The sequence below is a fragment of the Megascapheus bottae genome, chromosome 6 (assembly GCF_031878675.1).
Source record: "Megascapheus bottae isolate mThoBot1 chromosome 6, mThoBot2.hap1, whole genome shotgun sequence".
Taxonomy (NCBI): Eukaryota; Metazoa; Chordata; class Mammalia; order Rodentia; family Geomyidae; genus Megascapheus; species Megascapheus bottae.
Window position 1 is genome coordinate 56,217,560 of NC_143514.1, and position 21,369 is coordinate 56,238,928.

The 21,369-nt window shown below is 53.2% G+C and overlaps 2 protein-coding genes across 5 annotated transcripts in view; one reads left to right on the top strand and one right to left on the bottom strand.

The window, feature by feature from the left end:
- The window catches only part of Slc6a9 (solute carrier family 6 member 9), a 37,762-nt gene extending 21,602 nt beyond the window's left edge, over positions 1-16,160 (top strand). For both annotated transcript variants that reach the window (XM_090335019.1, XM_090335018.1), the window contains 12 exons: positions 1,039-1,195; positions 1,710-1,841; positions 2,271-2,541; positions 9,195-9,327; positions 9,503-9,637; positions 9,731-9,834; positions 10,308-10,545; positions 10,632-10,766; positions 10,888-10,987; positions 11,079-11,179; positions 14,653-14,823; positions 14,934-16,160. In XM_090335019.1, coding sequence (XP_090191145.1) covers positions 1,039-1,195; positions 1,710-1,841; positions 2,271-2,541; positions 9,195-9,327; positions 9,503-9,637; positions 9,731-9,834; positions 10,308-10,545; positions 10,632-10,766; positions 10,888-10,987; positions 11,079-11,179; positions 14,653-14,823; positions 14,934-15,128 — 1,872 coding nt within the window. In that variant the 3' untranslated portion in view covers positions 15,129-16,160. The remainder of the gene's footprint in view (positions 1-1,038; positions 1,196-1,709; positions 1,842-2,270; positions 2,542-9,194; positions 9,328-9,502; positions 9,638-9,730; positions 9,835-10,307; positions 10,546-10,631; positions 10,767-10,887; positions 10,988-11,078; positions 11,180-14,652; positions 14,824-14,933) is intronic.
- On the bottom strand, positions 16,115-21,080 carry Ccdc24 (coiled-coil domain containing 24). 3 transcript variants are annotated; one of them, XM_090335022.1, is made up of 8 exons: positions 20,709-21,080; positions 20,351-20,526; positions 20,111-20,227; positions 19,125-19,202; positions 17,462-17,516; positions 16,988-17,057; positions 16,804-16,882; positions 16,115-16,241 (listed from the first exon to the last, which is right to left on the bottom strand). In XM_090335022.1, exons 1-8 carry the CDS (start codon positions 21,015-21,017, stop codon positions 16,154-16,156), a joined length of 972 nt encoding a protein of 323 aa, XP_090191148.1. In that variant the 5' UTR covers positions 21,018-21,080; the 3' UTR covers positions 16,115-16,153. The 3 variants fall into 3 exon arrangements, with proteins under 3 accessions (XP_090191148.1, XP_090191146.1, XP_090191147.1); XM_090335020.1 differs by lacking the exon at positions 16,115-16,241 and adding an exon at positions 16,395-16,718; XM_090335021.1 differs by lacking the exons at positions 16,115-16,241; positions 19,125-19,202 and adding an exon at positions 16,395-16,718.
- Positions 21,081-21,369: the final 289 nt, after the last annotated feature.

Consider the following 21,369-nt stretch of genomic DNA (forward strand, 5'->3'; position numbering starts at 1 on the left):
TGACAGCTCCAGCAGGCAGGCCCAGCATACTTTCCCAGGGCATGGCATCAACCTACTCCACCTTAGGACTCCATATTCCTTTATTTTTCTTTCCTCTCCCCACTTCCCTCTACCCCAATCCTGGGGCTTGAACTCAGGCCTGGACTCTGTCCCTGAGCCTTTCTGTGCTCAAGGCTACCACTTCAGCCACAGTGCCACTTCCAACTTTTTCTGTGTATGTGGTACTGAGGGATCAAACGCAGGGCTTCATGCATGCTAGGTGATCACTCTACCGCTAAGCCACATTCTCAGCCCAGGACTCCATATTTTTCAGGCAATACTCTTAATACACTCTTCTCTCTTCCACCCTTTTCTAGAACCACTATTTCCCCTAGTGAGTCTGTCCTCAAAGTCTGGCATAGTGCCTATGATTCAAATCTCTTCCCACATCTCATGGCCCAGCATCCCCAGCCGTAACCTCAGTCAGCTTCCCCAGTGTCCCCTCCCCAGCTGTGGGCAATATGGAGTCTTCCCTAGATTCTCTAATGTGGAGCTCTGCAATGCTCTCCCTAGACCTGGCTCAGCTCAGCTGCTCCCCAGACATTTCCCACCCTATACCCTAGGAAGAAGCCTTCAGCTGGGGGAGGGGTCTTGCAGTGATTGCCCACGGGCAGCGTGCTCAGCCTGGTGATGTGGTAGGCAGCGGGGTGGGGGGGTGCTGTCTGGACACAGGCCCCTTTGTGCCCAGCCTGACTTGGCTGCTTGGTATGAGGTTCAGCTGCTCCCAGATCTGCACCCCGAGGGGAGAAGGAGGTTTGAGAGAGATGGGGAGACCTCAGCCCTCCTCCCCACTCAGTATCCCACTCCTAATACTGAGCAGCAGCCACTCGTCCTTGTTCCCCTCCTCTTCCAGATCTGCCTGCAGCTCCTTCCAGCAGAGAGAAAGCCCAGGAGGAGGATGTGTAAAGGGTCTAAGGTGTCCCCACTGGGGGAGGCTCAGAGGATCAGGCATGGGGTACAAATGCCTTGCTGATGGTACCTCCTCTCCTGTCCCCACAGAATGGTGCTGTGCCCAGCGAGGCCACCAAGAGGGACCAGAATCTCACACGCGGCAACTGGGGCAACCAGATCGAGTTTGTACTGACGAGCGTGGGCTATGCCGTGGGCCTGGGCAATGTCTGGCGCTTCCCATACCTCTGCTATCGCAACGGGGGAGGTACCCAGTGGGCACAGGGCAGGGACCACCCACTCGGGTAGAGCCCACCCACCAGGGCCTGGTGCCATAGACCCCACTTCAGAAAGGCTGGCCTCTGGCCCTCATCTCCATCCCTTCCTTGTCCTAAGGGCTAGACTACCCTTCAACCCTGTTTCCTTGAGGAGAAGTGAAGAAAGCTCCTCAACTTCCTGGGGTTCACTCTCTTACCCCCATGTTTCAGCAGCTACTCACAGGGGAAAGGGGCCTCAGTGATTTGTTCGTGAAACTGATTGGTTAAACCATCAGATCCCACCCACACATGGCAGCTCCAGAGTTGGATTCAGTCTGGAGCAGACTTCCTGGGAGCCTCTGACAAGTTCAAAGGCGGGTTGGGGGACTGTGCCTCAGACCCCAGCTCTAAAGTAGACCCCCTACTCTAGTGCTACCCAGTCACAGGGTTTGGAGCAAGAATTTCAAGGTGGGGTGGATTTCCCAAGCCCACCCTGAGCCACGACTGCCTCTCCCTGCCCACCAGGCGCCTTCATGTTCCCCTACTTCATCATGCTGATATTCTGTGGGATCCCCCTCTTCTTCATGGAGCTTTCCTTTGGCCAGTTTGCAAGCCAAGGCTGCCTGGGCGTCTGGAGAATCAGCCCCATGTTTAAAGGTGAGACTCGGGTTGGGCATTTTCTCTCTCTCTCTCTCTCTCTCTCTCTCTCTCTCTCTCTCTCTCTCTCTCTCTCTCACACACACACACACACACACACACACACACACACACACACACACACGCCAGGCTCCTTGAGGCCTTGTCCACTAACCCATCTGTATAAACACTGCCATTCCCTGCAGAGGTCCTGACCCCCAGCTCCACATCAATGACCAAGGTCACAGACACCTGCTGAAGTCCATGTTTACTTAACCTCCTCTCCTGCCAGTGTATACACAAATGACTCCCCACCCCCCTCGTTAGGCCCTGACCTGCTCTCCAGTGACCATCCATCCAAGCCTTCCCCTTAGGCCCTCAGGACCTATTCACCCCATGTCCTCCTGCGAGGCTCCTCCCCCGTGGTGCTGACTGGCTCCCCTTCTCTAGGCGTGGGCTATGGCATGATGGTGGTGTCCACATACATCGGCATCTACTACAACGTGGTCATCTGCATCGCCTTCTACTACTTCTTCTCATCCATGACACATGTGCTGCCCTGGGCCTACTGCAATAACCCCTGGAACACGCCTGACTGCACCGGCGTTCTGGACACCTCCAACTTCACCAATGGTTCCCGGCCCTCCCTCCTGCCCGGCAACCTCTCCCACCTGCTCAACCACACCCTGCATCGGACCAGCCCAAGTGAGGAGTACTGGAGGTGAGGCCCCCACTGGAGCCCCACCAGAACAGGGACCTGGGAGTGACCCTCAAGCTCTCCTTGTCCCCAGTAGGCAGCCCTGTGCAGACCAACTCGGTTCCTTCTGACTTTCTGACCTCAGTTGAGTGCAGAGTGGGATAAAGGTGGATAAAGAGGCTGACAATGGATGGCGAGGTAGGGGAAATCCTTACAGACCAGCAGCGAGAGGGAACTCCAGAAGTCTGACAAGACTACAGAAAAGAATTCTGATGGGGTTTGGCCTAGTGGTAAAGTGCTTGCCTAGCCTGCACAAAGACCTGGGTTTGATTCCCTTGGTACCACATACATTAAAAAATGACAGAAGTGGTGCTGTGGCTCAAGTGATAGAGCTCTAGCCTTGAGAAAGCCCAAAGACAGTGCTCAGGCCCTGAGTTCAAGCTCTAGGACAATGGAGGATGGCATGCTGGTAGGAACAGCATAAGCAAAGGCCTTAGGTCCCAGACTAGCAGAGGCTGGTCCCCAGGCTGTGGGGAGCCTCCTCTGATGAGACTTCCAGGGGTAGGAGACACCACGGTAACCTGTGGAGGCACGTAATGTTCACAGAGAACTTATAAGAATTAGGCTTAGATTTAGTACTGCAGAACAAAAGGAGCCCAGGAAGGACAGGGGGTGCCAAGATCAAGACAGGCCGTTCAGAGGTGATGGGAACCAGAGTCTCAGGACCCGCTGGAAGAAGCTGCTGCCACGAGTGTTCTAGAACACCTTGTTCAAAACGGTGGGCAAGGGTACTTCAGGACATCTGAAGGAAATTTCCCATGTTTTGTTGGGGAGTCCCAGGGCAGAGCATGTGGGTGAGTAGAGCTTATTCATTCATTCCACTCACGCAAACATGATATGTGCTCCCCGGCTCTGCTGTCCAGGGAGGTATGAAGGGCTCAGAGGCTGAGGAGTTCACAGTCCAGTGGAAACAAGTAGCTAGTCATGGCAGGGACAGGGCCTTTGCTCCCGGTCTGTGAAGGGGTGTGAAAACACCAAGGGAGAAGTAGTTATGGCTATCCAGGAAAAGGATCAAGAGAGCAGACATCAGCTGTGGTTTGTGGGGGGGCAACTGAAGCAGAGGGGAGACCCAAAGACCAGCAGGTAGCACAAGTGCAGAGGTTCCTTGCTGGACTGGGTTTGAGGCATTCTCTGCCCTTGGGAGGAGCCACGGGACTGATGCACAGGCCCCTGGGATTCTGAAGTTCCAAGGGGTCCCCAAGTCCAGTCCCTAGGGCCCAACCCTGGAGCACTAGCTCCCCTGTGCCAGCCTCTTCTAGCAGGGATAGACTCTCAGCGGTGGCCACTGCCCTCAGAACCCAGTCTAGAGAACAGAACCTCTGTCTTCCAGTGAGAGTTGGACAGGCCTGGTCACTCCCTTGCTGGACAAGCCATTTCAGAGGCAAGGCAGAACAATAAGTAAGGCACACTCGAACATTGTCTTTCTTGTAATGTTCATCCAGTGGAAGAGTTAAGCCCAATGCAGGGTTTAGACAGGGCAGCTTGGTCTAGCCTGAAGATAAGTCCTCCTGGACCTTTCCAGAATCACAAAGCCTCCTATTCCTCTTCTGTATCCTTCCCCCCACCCCCCAACCCAGTGTTCCACAGTGCCTGCCCCAGGGAAAACTCCCAGGGGAAATTGCTGGTGGTTTTATCCAGTAAAAATCAGAGAAGAATCGCCTTCAGAAATCTGATGGGGTGAGGGGCACTGGGTGACTGGCTCAGCTTTGCTCTCCCGCCTAGTTTGTACCAGGACTGCCTGAAACCGGTGCTGTCCCTGGCCCCTTAGTTTCCTGGCAGAATAGCTTCCTACTGCCACCTCCTGGAAGGCCTGGGAAGTGACCTGTCAGAATATCCTTTGGGCTTTTTTCAGTGCCAGAAGAGTTGCCCATATTCTGAGCATCTACTCTGTGCTGACGGATCATCTCAGTAAACGCTATGATCCCCAGGTTCAGATCTAGAAGCTGATAATCTGAAGTTAAGCCACAGTAGTGGCTGTCTTTTAGGGCTGCTGGTACCAGGACCACCTGGCTCCACTGTTGCCAGGGGTTCAAGGTCAGTGGTGCCTGGCAGATGTTGTGAGCCCATAAGACCCTTTTGAATAGTGGCATCAGAGTGGTTATGATAGCCCCATAACAATTCTGTTAGGTAGCTTATGCAGGTATCATTTTCAGGTTACCATTTTATGGGGATGGCGGAGTGGCTCAGGTGGTACAGCACCAGCCATTGAGAGAAAGCATCAGACAATGAATTTGAATCCCAGTCTCAGACAGCAAAACAAACAAGTTACCATTTTATGAATAAGAAAATCAAGACTACAAAAAAAAAAAGGCAAGAAAGTGTGTTTGCCTAGCATGCATGAAGCCCTGGGTTCGATTCCTCAGTACCACATACACAGAAAAAGCCAGAAGTGGTGCTGTGGTTCCAGTGGTAGAATGCTAGCCTTGAGAAAATTCAAGGATAGTGCCCTGAGTTCAAACTTCAGGACTGTTCCCCCTCCCCCCCCCACAAAAAAAAGAGGCCCTGAATTACCAGGGCACTGGTGGCTCAGGTCTGAAATCCTAGCTACTCAGGATCTGAGGATCATGGGTTCAAAGCCAGTCCAGGCACAGGAGTGTGTGACACTCTATTTCTAATTAACCACCAGGAAACCAGAAGTGGCACTGTGGCTCAAGTGGTAGAGCACTAGCCTTGAGCTGAAGAGCTCAGGGATAGCATCCAGGCCCAGAGTTCAAGCTCCACAACAATCAAAAAAAACCAAAACCAACCAACCAAACAAAAAAAAAAGAGGTCCTGAATTTGATCCTAGCACCATAAAAAAAAGGTGGGGGGCAGGAATTTGGCCTAGTGGTAGACTGCTTGCCTAGCATGCACAAAGACCTAGGTTCAATTCTTTGGTACCACATACACAGAAAAAAACTGGAAGTGGTGCTGTGGCTCAAGTGGTAGAGCTCTAGCCTTGAGAAAGTCCAAGGACAGTGCCCAGACCCTGAGTACAAACCCCAGGACTGGAAAAAAAAAGACACCTCTAAAATAAGGCAAGCCCAGAGGGCAGGTTTCGGGGCTACATCGACGTCTTGCCCACCCTTCCCATGTATACTCTCCTGTCAATCAACTCCTTCCCACGCTACCCCACATTCTTGTCTGTGCTGGTCTGAGTCCTGCCACCAGGCCCTAGCCTCATGACCAGGCTTTCCCAACTCCATGGCCTCTGTGGCATCCAGCACCTGACACCAATGGAGTGATTCCAGCCCTCCCCTCACGCCCCCCACCCCCTACCATAAACCTTCCTGGCTGCTCCATTGCACTCAAATCTTGCGTGTGCCACTTCTCTTTGGCCTTGGGAAGTCACCCAGCCTCAGATGTTCACCCTTGATTCAGAGTGGTATGATAGCGCCTTCATTGTTGTGTGCATGTGTGTGCACATGGGTGTGCGTGTGCCAGAACTAGGGCTTGAAATCAAGGCCTGGGCACTGTCCCTGAGCTTTTATGCTCAAGGCTGGTTTTAGTGCTCTACTTAAGCCACATCTCCACTTCTAGAATTTTTGTTGTTAATTGGAAATACCAATTTCACAAACTTTACTTCTTGAGCTGGCTTCAAACCTTGGTCCTCAGATCTTAGCCTTCTGAGTAGCTGGAATTGAAGGTGTGAGCCATCAGTTCTCATTGTTATAACAGTGCTACAGTAAATATGGTGAGTGCTCAATTATATATAAATATGTGTGTACACACACACACACAAACACACACACACACACATATATAATTACAGTATAGGCCAGGAGTTTGGCTTAGTGGTAAAGTGCTTATCTAGCATGCACAAAGACCAGGGTTCAATTCCTCAGTATCACATACATAGAAAAGCCAGAAGTGGTGCTGTGGCTCAAGTGGTAGAGCAATAGCCTTGAGGAAAAAGCCCAAGGGCCTGAGTTCAAACCCCAGGACTGGCCAAAAAAAAAAAATTACAGTATATAGAAATTATACATTGTATTATATAATACATAAAATATTATGTATAAATGTATAGTATATATAAATATATCTTAGAATTTTAAAAATAAGGTAGAGGCTTGGAGTTTGGAAACTTCTGGGACCATTGGTGTAATAAATTCCAATTTTTATTTTCATTTGTTCTTTTTTATTGAATTTTATTGTCAGGGTGATATATAGAGGGGTTATAATGACATATGTACATTTCTCTTTTTTTGTTGTTGTTGGTTATTGATCTTGGACTCTGGGCCTGGGCGCTGTCCCTGAGCTCTTCAGTTCAAACCCACCCCTTGAGCCACAGCACCACTTCCAGTTTTCTAGTGGTTAATTGAAGATCAGAGTCTCATGGTCTTTAGGTCTTTAGTGCCCAGGCTGGCTTTGAACCTCAAGTCTCAGATCTCAACCTCTAGAATAGCTAGGATTAAAGGCATGAGCCACTGCATCCGGCTACAAAGTGACTTCTATCTTTGGGGGGGACCTTGATCTCAGGGCCTGAGCACTGTTCTTGGGCTTTCTCAAGGCTAGAGCTCTACCACTTGAGCCACAGCACCATTTCTGGCTGTTTTTCTATGTATGTGGTACCAAGGAATTGAATCCAGGTCTTTGTGCATGGTAGGCAAGCACTCTACCACAAGACTAAACTCCCGGTTCAACTTCTATTTTTTAAAACTCAAATTTAGGGGGAGGGAAAGTGGGAGAAAAACATGCAAGGGGTAACAATGTCAAACAAGAAATGCATTCACAGCCAGGCATGGCAGCTCACACCTGTAATCCTAGCTTCTCAGGAGGCTGAGATCTGAGGATCAAGGTTCAAAACCAGCCTGGGCACTAAAGAATGTGAGATTAGAAAAACAGATAGTAGGGCTATGGCCTCCCCCCCCCCCCGCAAAAAAAAAGTCACTTTGTAAATATGTGTTCCAAAATTCTTAACTAATTAATCTAAAAAACACATAGTCTAAAACTTAAATATGGTGCCATCTAAAATAAAGCTAGAGTTTATTCTTTAATCCCTCATATGGTAATGCTGTACTCTTGTAATACAAAGTCACAAGTGCTACCAGTTTAAAGATGAACACTGGTAGTTCACAATTACAGTCCTCACTACTCAAGAGCCTACAATCTGAGGATTGAGCCAGCCTGGGCAGTAAAGTCTGTGAGACTTTTATCTCCAATTAACCAGTAAAAAGCTGGAAGTGCAGCTATGGCTCAAATGGTAGAGCAACAGACTTGAGCAGAAAAGCCAAGTGAGAGCATGAGGCCCTGAGTTGAAGTACTGATACACACTGACAAACACACATACACTACCAGTTCAGCATATATAATTAGACAGTTTTTTAAGTCCTTTAAACAATAGAGGGTCTCTTTACTAGAGAGTGGCTGCTTGAGGAAAGCATCTGTTGGGAGAAGCAATAGAAGGACCAAGCTTCCCAGCACTTATGTGTCCAGTATTGGGAGTGCCTAGACTGGAAGGGCCTGGGTGCTTGGGTTGTCTAGAGCCCCAGCCCAGCTGCCCTCAGTTGTAAGGGACCTTGTCTGTTTTCCTCAGTGGACCAACACATACTTTTTATCTGTGTATGCTGTGAAGGAAGAGACAGAAAAGCACTGTTGAAGGGAACCAGGAGCCTCTGCTGTTCCTCTTCCTGTTGTTAATTGGTTCCCCAGGCCTGAGAGCCTGGAAAGGGTCTTGACATTGCAGGGGGTTGCTGGTGGCAGTTTATGGAGTTGGGCCAAGAGGAGGGAGGGACTGCGGGGGAAAGAGAGTGCCCTCTGCAGGCCATATGGTGAAGGACAACCCGGGGGGGAAGATGGGAGGCAGCCAAATGACCACACATGTTGGTAGGCAGGCCTGCCAAGCAAACGTGTGTGCCTCCCACGCACTGAGCCTCTAACCTGGCCTGGCCTCCCTGGCCTCTTTGCCTATCTCCTCTCAATTCCTTACCACCGAAGCTGCAGCCTGGCCTATTCTGGGAAGGCTTCCCCCTGCCTCTCCCCACAGGAGTGCCACATCCCTGCCTATAGCACCTTGTCCCATCTTTGCTTCACCCTTTCCTTCTAGAACAGTCCCGCTGGCTTTCCTGCACCTTCTTCCCTGAAGAAGAAGCTGCTTCCTGCTAGTCTGGATACCCAGCGGCCTGGCGCGGGGCCTGGTTGATTGCAAGAGCACAGCTGGGACATAGGGAAGAGTTGGGGTACTCATCAACTAGCTGCTTCCCTTACTTGATGGGAGATGGAGAAGACTAGGGCAAAATAATTACAGAAGGCTTCCTGGAGGAGGTGGCTCTTACAGGATAGAAGGGGGATTCCCAAAGAGCAAAATGCATAGGCAAAAGACAAGTGCCTAGGGGTGGGCCCAAGCAATGACTGGGAGATGCACATGCCTGGGGGAACCCCGGGCCTCAGATGACTCCTTGAGGCCCAGGAGACGGAGTCCTTGAGGATACCAAGGGAGGCCGCAGAACAGTGCACTTAGCACATCATCAGGAGCAGCGGCTGGCTTTCATGGGCTGGGCTGGCTGGGGTCCTGAGCATGGCTCCCATCTCCCACAAGCAGGCTGCTGTGGGAGAAAGGGGAGCAGCCAGCAGGCCCATGGGGTTTGGGAATTGTAGCGTGGAGGCTGGCGGCACAGTGACAGCCTCTCCTTCCCCAGGCTGTACGTGTTGAAGCTGTCAGATGACATCGGGAGCTTCGGGGAGGTGCAGCTACCCCTCCTGGGCTGCCTCGGTGTCTCCTGGGTGGTCGTCTTCCTCTGTCTCATCAGAGGGGTCAAGTCTTCAGGGAAAGCAAGTACCCTCCCCGACGGGGCCTGGCCCTACCTGGGGGTGTGGGTGGGTATCGGGGAGGCAGTGCCCATGGGTCACACGAGAGGAAGCAAGCCCAGAGCCCAGGGGCAGTGGGGGCGGTTAAAGAGATAGTAGCTGAGTGGATGAAGGTGACCATGGGGCCCTGTCCCTCCAGGTGGTGTACTTCACAGCCACCTTTCCCTACGTGGTGCTTACCATACTGTTCATCCGTGGAGTGACCCTGGAAGGAGCCTTCACGGGCATCATGTACTACCTGACTCCACAGTGGGACAAGATCCTGGAGGCCAAGGTGAGATATGAAGGGAGACTCCAGAGGGGCCAGGGCAGGGCCAGAGTAGTGGGGTAACTCTGACCACACCACCTCACTGGCCACCCTCTGCAGGTGTGGGGCGATGCCGCCTCTCAGATCTTCTACTCACTGGGCTGTGCCTGGGGCGGCCTCATCACTATGGCTTCCTATAACAAGTTCCACAACAACTGCTACCGGTAAGAGCCACAGCCTGCCCGGAGGTTGCCCTGCCCCCTGATCTCTCCACAACCCCATCACCCGACGCCCAAACTCTGCCTGCCAAGGGCCCTCGCCTCCCATTCACAGCCTCCAAGTCTGGACAACATTTAATCTGGATGGAGTCATCAGAATGGGGAGAAAAGCTTTGGTAAAGACAGAAGAAACAGAGATGTCAGGAATCTGGGAGGGCTCAGAGGTCTACGACCCACTTCACAAGGCCCAAGAAATGAAGTAGGGGGATATTTGGTTCTAGAACTTTCCCTACCTCCATGTTTGCTCCCTTGGCTCACATCAAGCAGTGGGGAGCAAGTTGACATCCATAGACTTGAGTCCAAGCTTCTTGTTTTTCCTTCCTGGTAAACACCATCTTTCCCATCAGCCCAGGAAAGGGATTTGCCAACGGCAGATCTGTTCCTCTCTCCTGAACTCTGTCCATCTTCCCCTCTCCCAGGGACAGTGTCATCATCAGCATCACCAACTGTGCTACCAGTGTCTATGCAGGCTTCGTCATCTTCTCCATCCTCGGCTTCATGGCCAATCACCTGGGTGTGGATGTGTCTCGTGTGGCAGACCACGGGCCTGGCTTGGCCTTTGTGGCTTACCCTGAGGCACTCACGCTGCTGCCCATCTCTCCGCTGTGGTCCCTGCTTTTCTTCTTCATGCTCATCTTGCTGGGCCTGGGCACTCAGGTACAGGTGCAGGGTGCACTGGGCGCCAGGGGAGGGAGGAACAGGGCTAGAGTCCTGGCCTCCACTCTGATGGCTGTGTCCTGCAGTTCTGTCTCTTGGAGACCCTGGTCACTGCCATTGTGGATGAGGTCGGGAATGAGTGGATCCTGCAGAAGAAGACTTACGTGACATTGGGTGTGGCTGTGGCCGGCTTCCTGCTGGGCATCCCCCTCACCAGCCAGGTAAGAGCTGCACGGAGTCGGGGGACCTGGAAGCTGGGCTGCACTTGCCAGGGAACACGGGAGATGGGTAGGGGAGCTGGGGCCGTGGACAGTCCTGGCTCAGCTGCCCGCTGGCCCACAGGCAGGCATCTACTGGCTGCTGCTGATGGACAACTATGCAGCCAGCTTCTCCCTGGTTGTCATCTCCTGCATCATGTGTGTGTCCATCATGTATATCTACGGTAAGTGCCCGCACTTCCACGGCCCTGCCTGTCCCCCCTGGCCTGCCTACCGTGTCCTGCTAGGTTTGCTGACACCCCCGCCCCTCTCCAGGGCACCGGAACTACTTCCAAGACATCCAGATGATGCTGGGCTTCCCTCCACCCTTCTTCTTCCAGATCTGCTGGCGCTTTATCTCTCCAGCCATCATCTTCGTAAGTGTCTCGGGGCCTCCTTGCCCCTCTGGCCCTCAGCCAAGTGTTCCTGCTCAGGGAGCAGGAGCCCACCCGCCTGCCCAGAGCTCTACACCCGGATTCCGGCTTCCGGCGTCTGAGGGAAAGCTTGGTCAGATGGGTGTGAGCCCTCAGCCTTGGCTTTGGCTTAGGAAGGGCTGCTGAGGGCTTCGGGCAATGCCCATTATTGAAAGGAACAGTGACTGCAGCAACTCCAGTGAGTCCCCCCACCTCCTGGTGTGCTGCCTGGCTTCCTCCAAGGTTGCCACTGCTCTCATTCAAGGAGGGAGAGGCATGGCAGGATCAGGAAGGATGGAATATTCCAGAAGCAGCCCCATTTGATGCTCATTTATGGAGGTCAAAGGGCAGCTCTGGGAGGCTGGGAGTTTGGCCTAGTGGTAGAGTGACTCAGATTCAGTTCCTCCATCCACATACATAGAAAAGCCGGAAATGGTGCTGTGGCTCAAGTAGCACTAGCCTTGAGGAAAAAGCCCAAGGACAGTGCCCAGACCCTGAGTTCAAGCCCCAGGACTGGCAAAAAAAAAATAGAGGCTCTGCTGTAGGGGCAGCTTTCCAATCTACAGGAACTGGGTTGGCGTGGGGGTGCTGTCCTTGACTCCACAAATGCTGAATAGAGAGCAGAACTGGAAGACAACCTTCCATACCCCCATTACAAGGAAATTGGTACTTTCTGAACAATGTTCCCATACTACCAACCTCCATGCCCAGTACCAATAAGGAAACCATAGGGATGCTAAGTAATGCCCAAATTACAGAGCTCACAAAAGGCTGGGTACCAGCAAGTCACACCTAGTTATCCTAGTTATCCAGGAGGCTGAGATCTGAGGATAACAGTTCAAAGCCAGCCCAGGCACTAAAGTCCATGAGGTTCTTTTTTTTTTTTTTGCCAGTCCTGGGCTTGAGCTCAGGGCCTGAGCACTGTCCTTGGACTTTCTCAAGGCTAGAGCTCTACTACTTGAGCCTCAGCACCACTTCTGGCTTTTTTTCTATGTATGTGGCACCCAGTGCATGCTAGGCAAGCACTCTACCACTAGGCCAAATTCCCGGCCCTCCATGAGGTTCTTATCTCCAATTAACCACAGAAAACCAGAAGTGGTGCTATAGCTCAAGTGGTAGAGCACTAGAGCACTAGCCTTGAGCTGAAGGGCTCAGGGACAACACCCAGGCCGAGTTCAAGCCCCATGACTGACAAAAAAAAAGGCAGTTACTAAAGGTCATAATGTGGAGCAGGCTGCTGGTGAAAATGACTAGAAATCATTCCAGGAGCCGGGAGTTTGTCCTAGTGGTAGAGTGCTTACCTAGCATGCACGAAGACCAGGGTTCAATTTCTTGGTATCACATACATAGAAAAAAAGCTGGAAGTGGTGCTGAGACTCAAATAGTAGAGCTCTAGCCTTGGGAAAGTCCAAGGACAGTGCTCAGGCCCTGAGCTCAAGCCCAGGACTGGTGAAAAAAAAAAAAAAAGAAATCATGCCAGGGCGGCGAGCGTGGCCCAGTGATAGAGTGCTTGCCTAGCATGCACAAAGCCCTGGGTTCAATTCCTCAGTACTAGATACACAGAAAAGGCCAAAGTGGTGCTGTGGCTCAAGTGGTAGAACACTTGCCTTGAGAAAGCTCAAAAATAGTACCTAAGTCCTGAGTTTAAGGTCCAGGACTGGCAAAAAAAGAAAAATCATGCCATAGGAAGAAAGAATGACCCATGGGTCTGAAGCCAGATCAGGGGTCAGAGGGGGTCAGAGGCTGAGGATGGGAATTGATAGTATAATAGAGCACAGAGTGGCAGAGGGGTCACCCAGTGGCAAAGCAGGAATCAGTCAGTCTTGTCCTGCTCACCTCAGTGCTACAGGGAACTCTGCACTGAACTTCCACTCTGGCTCATATTTCTAATGAAAAGGCCCCTGGAGGGCTGAGGTCTCTATCACATGGAGTGTGGGATATTTCCCCAGGCTGGCACATGCACCTGCTCTGGCCACCAGCCCAGCTTTGAAACAGGAGGAGCAAATGTCTCCTGCCAGGAGCTAAAGGCCCGCGAAGGCAGACACCACCACCCTGCACCATATCCTGTGGGGGGGTGACACTGACCCAGCCTCTCAGTATTCAGGGTGGACTGCTGCCTTGGGGAGACCTAGGGTTGCCTACCAAGGGCAGAAAGAGGAGGGAGAAAGACACGAATAGAACCTATGGGGTTGGGAATGTGGCCTAGTGGTAGAATGCTTGCCTAGCATATATGAAGCCCTGGGTTTGATTCCTCAGTACCACATAAACAGAAAAAGGCAGAAATGGTGGTGTGGCTCATGTGATAGAGTGCTAGCTATAAGCAGAGAGGCTCAGAGACAGTGCCCAGGCCCTGAGTTCATCAAACCTCAGGACTGGCAACAAAAGCAAGCGGAGCTCATGATGCAGCCTTAGCCTGGATTGTGTCTTCTTGAGACAGGGTGGACAGTGCTTCTCTGGCCCAGAAAGCCAGGCTGGAGGTCCTTTGAAGGGAGGACTCTAGGCTCTGTGGATATATCTGGCTGTTATACTCTTGGTATGACCATCATATTCAGGTTACCAGGAGAGGACCCCTGGTGTGAATCAGGGCTGGCAAGGGACCTAGTTCTAGGATGCAGTTGAAAACCTCAGAAGTCACTGAGCCCTTCTGGCAAGCCAAGGTTCAGGCTTTCCATGTGGAACCATGAGCCACCTGCCCAAATCCCACTTCCTTTAGCTTCTTCTCTTGCTGCAGACTTAGCCTTTACTTCCCACCACACCTCCTTCCCCAAAAGGCTCCCTAGTATGTCCACAGTCTGACCCTTTCAGCGTTTGTGCTCTCCCCAGGCCCAGTGGCAGTTCTTCATCACCACAAACAGAGCTTTACCCTCCCCACCCCCCATTTCTTGGCAGGAATCTGTTTAAGTCAGCCAATGGGGCAATGCCAGGCACTGTGTGAGGCACTGGAGACTTGGAACAGATGCAATCCCAGGAGTTCTTGGAAATAGGAAATAAGTGGATAGGACCTACCACCCAAGGGTCTTTAGAAGGGCATGGGGAATCTAGAAAGACTTCCTGAAGGAGGCAGCTCGGGGTCTGGCAGTGGAAGATGCAGAAGCTACCTCCCCAGAATGAATGGAGAGAAGCACTGGAAACCTTCAGGCAGAAAGATAACTGTGGTCCTGTGGCAATGTGAGGGCCTGAAGACCAGGAAGTCAGCCCTACCTCAGTGGGCAGAAGGGAGCCATTTCAGCTAACCTTACCAACCTCCAAAGGGTGCAGCAACTTGTTCTTTGTCTAGTTTAGGACCCTGGGGAAAACACAGCTCTTCCCCTCCATGGTGCCTGTCATTGCATGCGCCCTTGGTTCTGCTCGCTTTGTTCACTGCTTGGCCCCAACTGGAGGGGGCTTAGGAGTGGTTCTAGGCCCACTTCAGACCATCCTGATCTCCACCCCTACAGTTCATTCTCATCTTCACGGTGATCCAGTACCAGCCAATCACCTATAACCACTACCAGTACCCAGGCTGGGCCGTGGCTATCGGCTTCCTCATGGCCCTGTCCTCCGTCATCTGCATCCCTCTCTACGCCCTGTTCCAGCTCTGCCGCACAGATGGGGATACTCTCCTCCAGGTGAGGGGTGGCACAGACCAGGAAAACTGGGTGCAATGGGAGGTGAGGTGGGTGAGTGGGGGAAGGGCTCCCTTCTGATTGGCCCCACCTACCCTATCTCCCGCATACAGCGTTTGAAAAATGCCACAAAGCCAAGCAGAGACTGGGGCCCTGCCCTCCTGGAGCATCGGACTGGGCGCTATGCCCCCACCATCGCCCCCTCTCCTGAAGACGGGCTCGAGGTCCAGCCACTGCACCCGGACAAGGCTCAGATTCCCATCGTGGGCAGTAATGGCTCCAGCCGCCTCCAAGACTCCCGGATATGAGCAACAGCTGCCCGGGGAGTGGCCCTGCCCCACCTCTGCTCCCACCACAGAGACTGGGGAGGCAGAGACAGGTGTCACCACCTGCCCCGCCCTGCCACACCCTGGCCAGGACGACTGCTGTCACCTTGGCCACCACTGCTAGTGCAGTCATTTGTGCTCGTGTCCCCAGTGTTTACATGTCCTTTGGATGCCAAGATGGCAGCTGGAGCTGGGGAGGAAACAGGAGGATTGCTGGAGGGCCCAAAGCACTTTGGAGGGGTCTTGGGCCAGGTCCCCAAAGGCCTGACAGGCTTGCCATGGCCTCTGATTCCCTCACACTCTGCCCCAGGCTGAGGTCCTGGGGTTGGCCTCCAGCCTCATGACCAGTGTTCCTGCCCCTAGACCAGACACCACCTCTGCCCAGGCAAATTTGGATCTTTCCACTTGGGGCAGGGTGAGGAGCTGGGGGCTGCACAGTATTACTTGTTCAGACTGTACCACCTCGCCCTGTTTATCTGTGTAATTATTTTTGTAAAAGTTGTATTTTCTGTGGTTGCCACCCCTCGCCCCAGCCTCGGGTCCAGTTTGTCTTCCAGGCCTGCCTGCACCTCACTCCGCTGCTCCTGGGTCTCTGCCCCACTCCAGCCCTGGCTGTCAGGCCCAGCCAGAAAAGGCTGTGACCCGGCAGCCCTCCCAAAGCATTTGTTTCTGGAGGGCAGGGATGGGGGCTGTTCAACGGGAGCCCTTGGGAGCAGGGGACCCTGCACGACTTCTTGCCTCCCCCCTCCACTAGGCTAAAGGACCAGTCTTCCAGATCTGCTGCCTGTGTTCACGTGCCAAATGGCTCCAGCCCACGTGCCCATCTCCTCCTTCTCCAGAGCCCTGCAGTGTTCGTTTGTCCGTCCCCTGTGTCCTCTGTGCAGTGACAGCCCTGGCCCAGCCGCCTCTAATCCTCTGTAGCAATAATGGTGGGCTGCCCACCCCTGCCCATTCGTGCACCACTAGGATTTTAAAGTCCATAGATTTTAATGAAATTTCTATTCCTGTCACTGAGCTGCTGCTGTGCTTTGTCTGGGTCCCCTAGGGGACAAGAGTCTGGCTGGGATAGGATCTCTGTTGTCCCTTTGTGGAGCCCTGGGAGGAGAAAGGCCAAAGGCTTTGATGGTTAGGATAGATAAGCAGCTACTCAGTCCTAGATACCAGGGCCCTGAGAAGGTGTATGGGGTGAGGACCAATTGACCTTGGTGTTCTGGCACAGCGCATCCAAGACCAGACCAGAAGCTGGCAGGGACATAGCAGCCAGAGGCAGCCATGACAAGTAGGGTGAATTCCATCAGAAGCCTGCTTCTGTGGCCAGCCCTTCAAGTTGGAGCCCGGGGTGGAGCCCGGGGAGCTACATTGGACACAGTGGTAGAAGCTGGCCCCTTCCTGGAGCTGCAGCGAAGCTGCCGGCCCCAGCGGCAAGTGGCAGCCTGGCCTCCAGGTTGGGGACGGCGCTCCAAAGGCGGTGCAGGCTGATAGCCTTGGAGAGTTCCAGACCAGACTCTGGCAGGGCCAGGGCGATAAGGAAAGGGTGTGAGGCCCTGAGTGGAGGACTCTGAGGGCTGTTGCCTGGATGGGAAAGAATGGCTGTGAGGGGAGGTGGCAGTCTAACCCTTTCACTCACTCTGCCCACCACCTGTGTTCTTTGCTGTACCTGTGCTTGGCAGAGAGGCAGGGTGGCCTCAGACAGGACTGCAGCTCCTGTTCCATGGCCTTCTTCTGTTCCTTCAGCTCTGAGGGAAGGCAAGGCTGAGATGGGGCCCAGCTCTCCTAGTGGCATACAATGTGGGGGTGGGGACAGGAGGCGAAGTGTTCTGGGGCCTGTTGAGGGGTCTCACCTGCCAAGGTAGGCTCTGGGGTTGTCTCAGAGGGTTGGCAAGCCCGTGTATACTCCTCTTCCAGGCAGCACTGCAGGAAAAGCTTCTCAATGGCCCAGCCTGAAGGCCGTGGCCAAGATTCCTAGAGCTGGTCTTGGGAATCAACTCAGCTACCCACCACGAGGGCATTCCTGGAGTGAACCAGCCTTGCTGAAGGTTTTGGCAAGATGGTAGTTGGGCTTGAACACAGAGTTAAGGGAAAGAGACGAGAAACCTGGGCTGTCTGGAAGCTTAATCTATAACTGCTGGCTTTGGACATGGGACTCCACCAGAATCCTGAGCTAGGATTTCCCATACAAGCATGCACACATGAGAAATGGATGCAAGACTTGCCATATTGATGTGCACAAATGTGTGCAAACACACACATGCCCAGAGACACGTGTGAGTCTTTGCTGAGCAGTGAACTTAAAAGAAGACCAGGGCTGTGCTCACCTGCAGAGTAGCGATCTCTCTCTCCAAAGCACAACAGTCCTCTTCCAAGAGAGCCCTGGAACCAAAGGGAACACATCAGACCAAAGTGAGGCAGGGTTCAGTCAGCAGAGTGGATCACAGAGCCCAATCTTCAGGAGCCCCAGGAGTTCCTCCTGACTCTCCTTCCCCCACCATCCCCCCAACCCCCGGGTCATGGGGCTTGAACTCTGGGCCTGGGTGCTGTCCCTGAGCAATTCAGCTCAAGGCTACTGCCCTACCCTTGAGCCCCAGCACCACTTCCAATTCTCTAGTGGTTAAATGGAGATAAGAGTCTCGTGGACTTTATTCCCCAGGCTGGCTTTGAACCTTGATCTTCAAATCTCAACCCCCTGAGTAGTGAGGATTACAGACATGAGCCACTGTGCCCGGCTCTGACTCTCCTTTCTGAGCCCAGACAGCCCTCTGCTGCCTAGGTCAGACCCCTGACAGTCCCGGCCTAAGCAGTATGTGTCTCCTGGCTTGTCCACAGGTCCTAGGCCAGCAGGCACCAATTTCCCCTTTGGGTCTGTGACTTTCCCTCACTATCTTCTCCTATAGCATAGTTCTTTCCCTATTTAGGACCCTCCATGGCTCATCTTGTGTCAGAATGAAAACCTTGAAAATCCTAGGGCCTTGCCAGGCACTGGAGGCTCATACCTCTAAATCTAGTTCCTTAGGAGGCTGAGATCTGGAGATAGCAGTTCAAAGCCAGCTTAGGCAAGAAAGTCCATGAGACATTTTTTTTTTTTTGCCAGTCCTGGCTTGAACTCAGGGCCTGAGCACTGTCCTTGGGCTTTCTCAAGGCTAGAGTGCTAGGCAAGCACTCTACCACTAGGCCAAACTTCCAGCTCCCCAACTTTTTTGCCAATCTTGGGGCCTGACCTCTGGGCCTGGGCATTGTTCTTGGGCTTCTCAAGGCTAGTGCTCTACCACTTGAGCCACAGCACCACTTTAACCTTTTCTATGTATGTGATACCAAGGAATCCAACTCAGGGCTTCATACATGTTAGGAAAACACTCTACCACTAGGCTACACTCCTGACCCACGTGAGACTCTTATCTCCAATTAACTACCAGAAAACTGGAAGTGCAGTTGTGCCTCTAAGAGGTAGATCACTAGCCTTGAGCCAAAAGAGCTCTGCGACAACGCCCAGGTCCTGTGTTCAGGCTCTACAACTAAAAACAAAACAAAAAAGCCAGGACCCTGGGGTCAGGAGTTTGGCCTAGTGGAAGAGTGCTTGTCTACCATGCATGAAGACCCAGATTCCATTCCTCAGTACTATATACCTAGAAAAGAAGCTGGAAGTAGTGCTGTGGCTCAAGTGGTAGAGCTCTAGCTTTGAGAAAGTCCAAGGACAGTGCTCAGGCCCTGAGTTCAAGGGCCCAGGACTGGCAAAAAAAAAAAAAAAAGGTAGAATCCAGGACCCTGGCACCTCCTGGCACCTGAACCTGGCTACTTCCTGACAGTAGCCTCCCTGTTTCTGTAGCAGCAGCTCTGCATAGCTCTCAGCCCTGCATATGTGGATCTCCTCCAATCCCATGCTGTCCCTCTTTACTCTCAAATTAGTCCCAGTCCCTTGAGAGCCATGTACTGTTTTCTTGCCTGTCTGCCACCTACACACATTCAGATGTCCCTGGTCCTCACCTCAAGTGTCCAGCAACCTGGTCAATGCGGGACACGTTCAGTTGGTCCTTGATGACATTGAGGTTCCTTTGACTGCTGCTGACAGATAAAAGTCACCATCACTCTCCCCATATTGCACACAAGTGCAATTTTGTGTCTTTTCTCTCGAAGTCAATCTGGGTAATAGTTCTAGAACTTGGGCTTGCACATGGACACTCTTGCTCTTCCATGTGTGACTTCTGGCATATTGCCTATTCTGAGCCTGCCTTTCCTCATCTGTGAAGTGGGGACGTTGCCTATCTTACAGAGCTGTGTGAGAATTAGCATAAGAAACTGCTACCATCCACTACTTATGAAGTGGTCCCAGTCCTTTATCACATTCAGCTCTCAGCTAGAAATACCTTGTACGCCTTCTTGCCACCTCCGGCTTAGCTCTTACACCTGCTCCCTAGTCCTCATTTCCCCTGCACATGGCCTCCTGTCCATTCTTCGAGGAAAGCTCTATCTGCCTCATTCTCCCAGGTCAACGAAGACACTCTCCAGCAAGCTTTGCTTGCTTGCAGACTGAGCCAGTGGCTCCTCAAGATTTCTGCAGAGCTGGGTGCTGGTGGTTCACATGTGTAGTCCTAATTACTCAGGCTGAGATCTGAGGATGGTGATTCCAAGCCAGCTGCCAAAGGAAAGTCCTTGAAGACTCTTATCTCCAATTAACCACCAGAAAACCAGAAGTGACACTATCAATCAAAGTGGTAGAGTGCTAGCCTTGAGCAAAAGAGCTCCAGAACCACACCCAGGCCCCAAGTTCAAGCCCCATAACCAACAAAACAAAGACACAACAACAGAAAAGTACTTCTGTGACCCCCTCATGTACAGACCCCTATCACAAGCAGTTATCAATGGGTCCCACTCCAGACTGACAGCTACACCTATAGTCAGGTGGGCCCCACCATTTTTGTTAGGGTCTTCTGACAAGCACAGAGAGCCCTCTTCCTCTGCCATCACTTTACCTGGGCTCAACTGCTCTCCCCTGGAATAACTCCTGCTCTGCAAGGTCACACGTGGGCTCCTCCAAGGCAAACCGAAGGACTTTGGGGCTATACTGGGCCCAGGCCTGGTTCTGGTCCCTATAAAAGGTACGTAGGAAGGGAGCTAAGGGCTCCTGTCAGGAAACCATCGGCTCTGGTCAGGGGTGGGGCTGGCCTATGTGATGGCCGAGGTAGGGAGGGGTCCAAGCCTGAAATTCCCACCTGCCCTCGCAGATAGCCTTGTGCCGGAGACTTTGGAGCAGCTGGCGGAGCTCTTGGCGCACAAGGTCTCTCAGGAGAGGCGGTGGTGCCAGAAGGGAGGAAGGGTCAGAGATGGGGTGGGAGCCTGGGGCTCGGGAGGACCGGGCCTCTTGGAGCAGTGCCTGTAGCATCGCCACCTGCAAGGAGAGCTGGAACACCTTGCGACTGGGCAGGGACGGGGTGAGAGGGAGGGGTGGGGCAGAGTCAAACAGGGAGGACAAGGGTAGACAAGGGGACCCTACAAGATCTTAAAGGAGGTAGGGGAATCACCCAAATCACAGGGCCGGCCTGGGGTGCCGCCCATCTCCCCACTCCCCACCTCCGCTCGCAGCTCCAGGTTCAGGTCCACCACCGCCTCCCCCAAAATCCTCTTCACTTCGGGCCGCTCCGGGAGTGGAACGTGCTCCTCCACCAGCTCCCACAGCGACGGGGAGTCCCCGGGCATGGCCCGCTCGTGCTGCTGGCCTCCACTCAGACCTGAGGGTGGCCGGGTCAGAGACCACCGGTCCCCAGAGCAGGAGTCACGCCCCCCGGCCCCGCCCGCTTGGACATCACAGGTCCCGCCTTGTTCTGTCACGGTCCTTGGTGCTGTCTTTTCCGTCCTGCTCCTGGAAGGTCCCAGGGCCATCTGCACTGCCGGCCGCGGCCACGGTGGGCACCAGGCCCTGGCCCCGCCCTCTCTACACAGCGGTCTCTCGGGGAACCGCGCGCGCCACAGGCCCCGCCCCCTCGGGGCCCCGCCCCCGCGGGTGGGCCCCTTGGAACCCTTGCGGACAGCCCGATTAGTTTGGGTGTGCGGCGCTTGTGAAAGGGGTAGGAGGTAGAAGCTCCACACCAGAGCCGCCCCCAAGTGCCTTGGGCTCGTTCCAGGACACTTTTCAGCCTCTAGGCAGGTGGAAGACAGAAATCTGGTCCCTTGAGTTCATTATTTCACTGGCCTCAGGCGACAGCAAGTTAAGCCTGCAAGTTCAGTGTGCTCC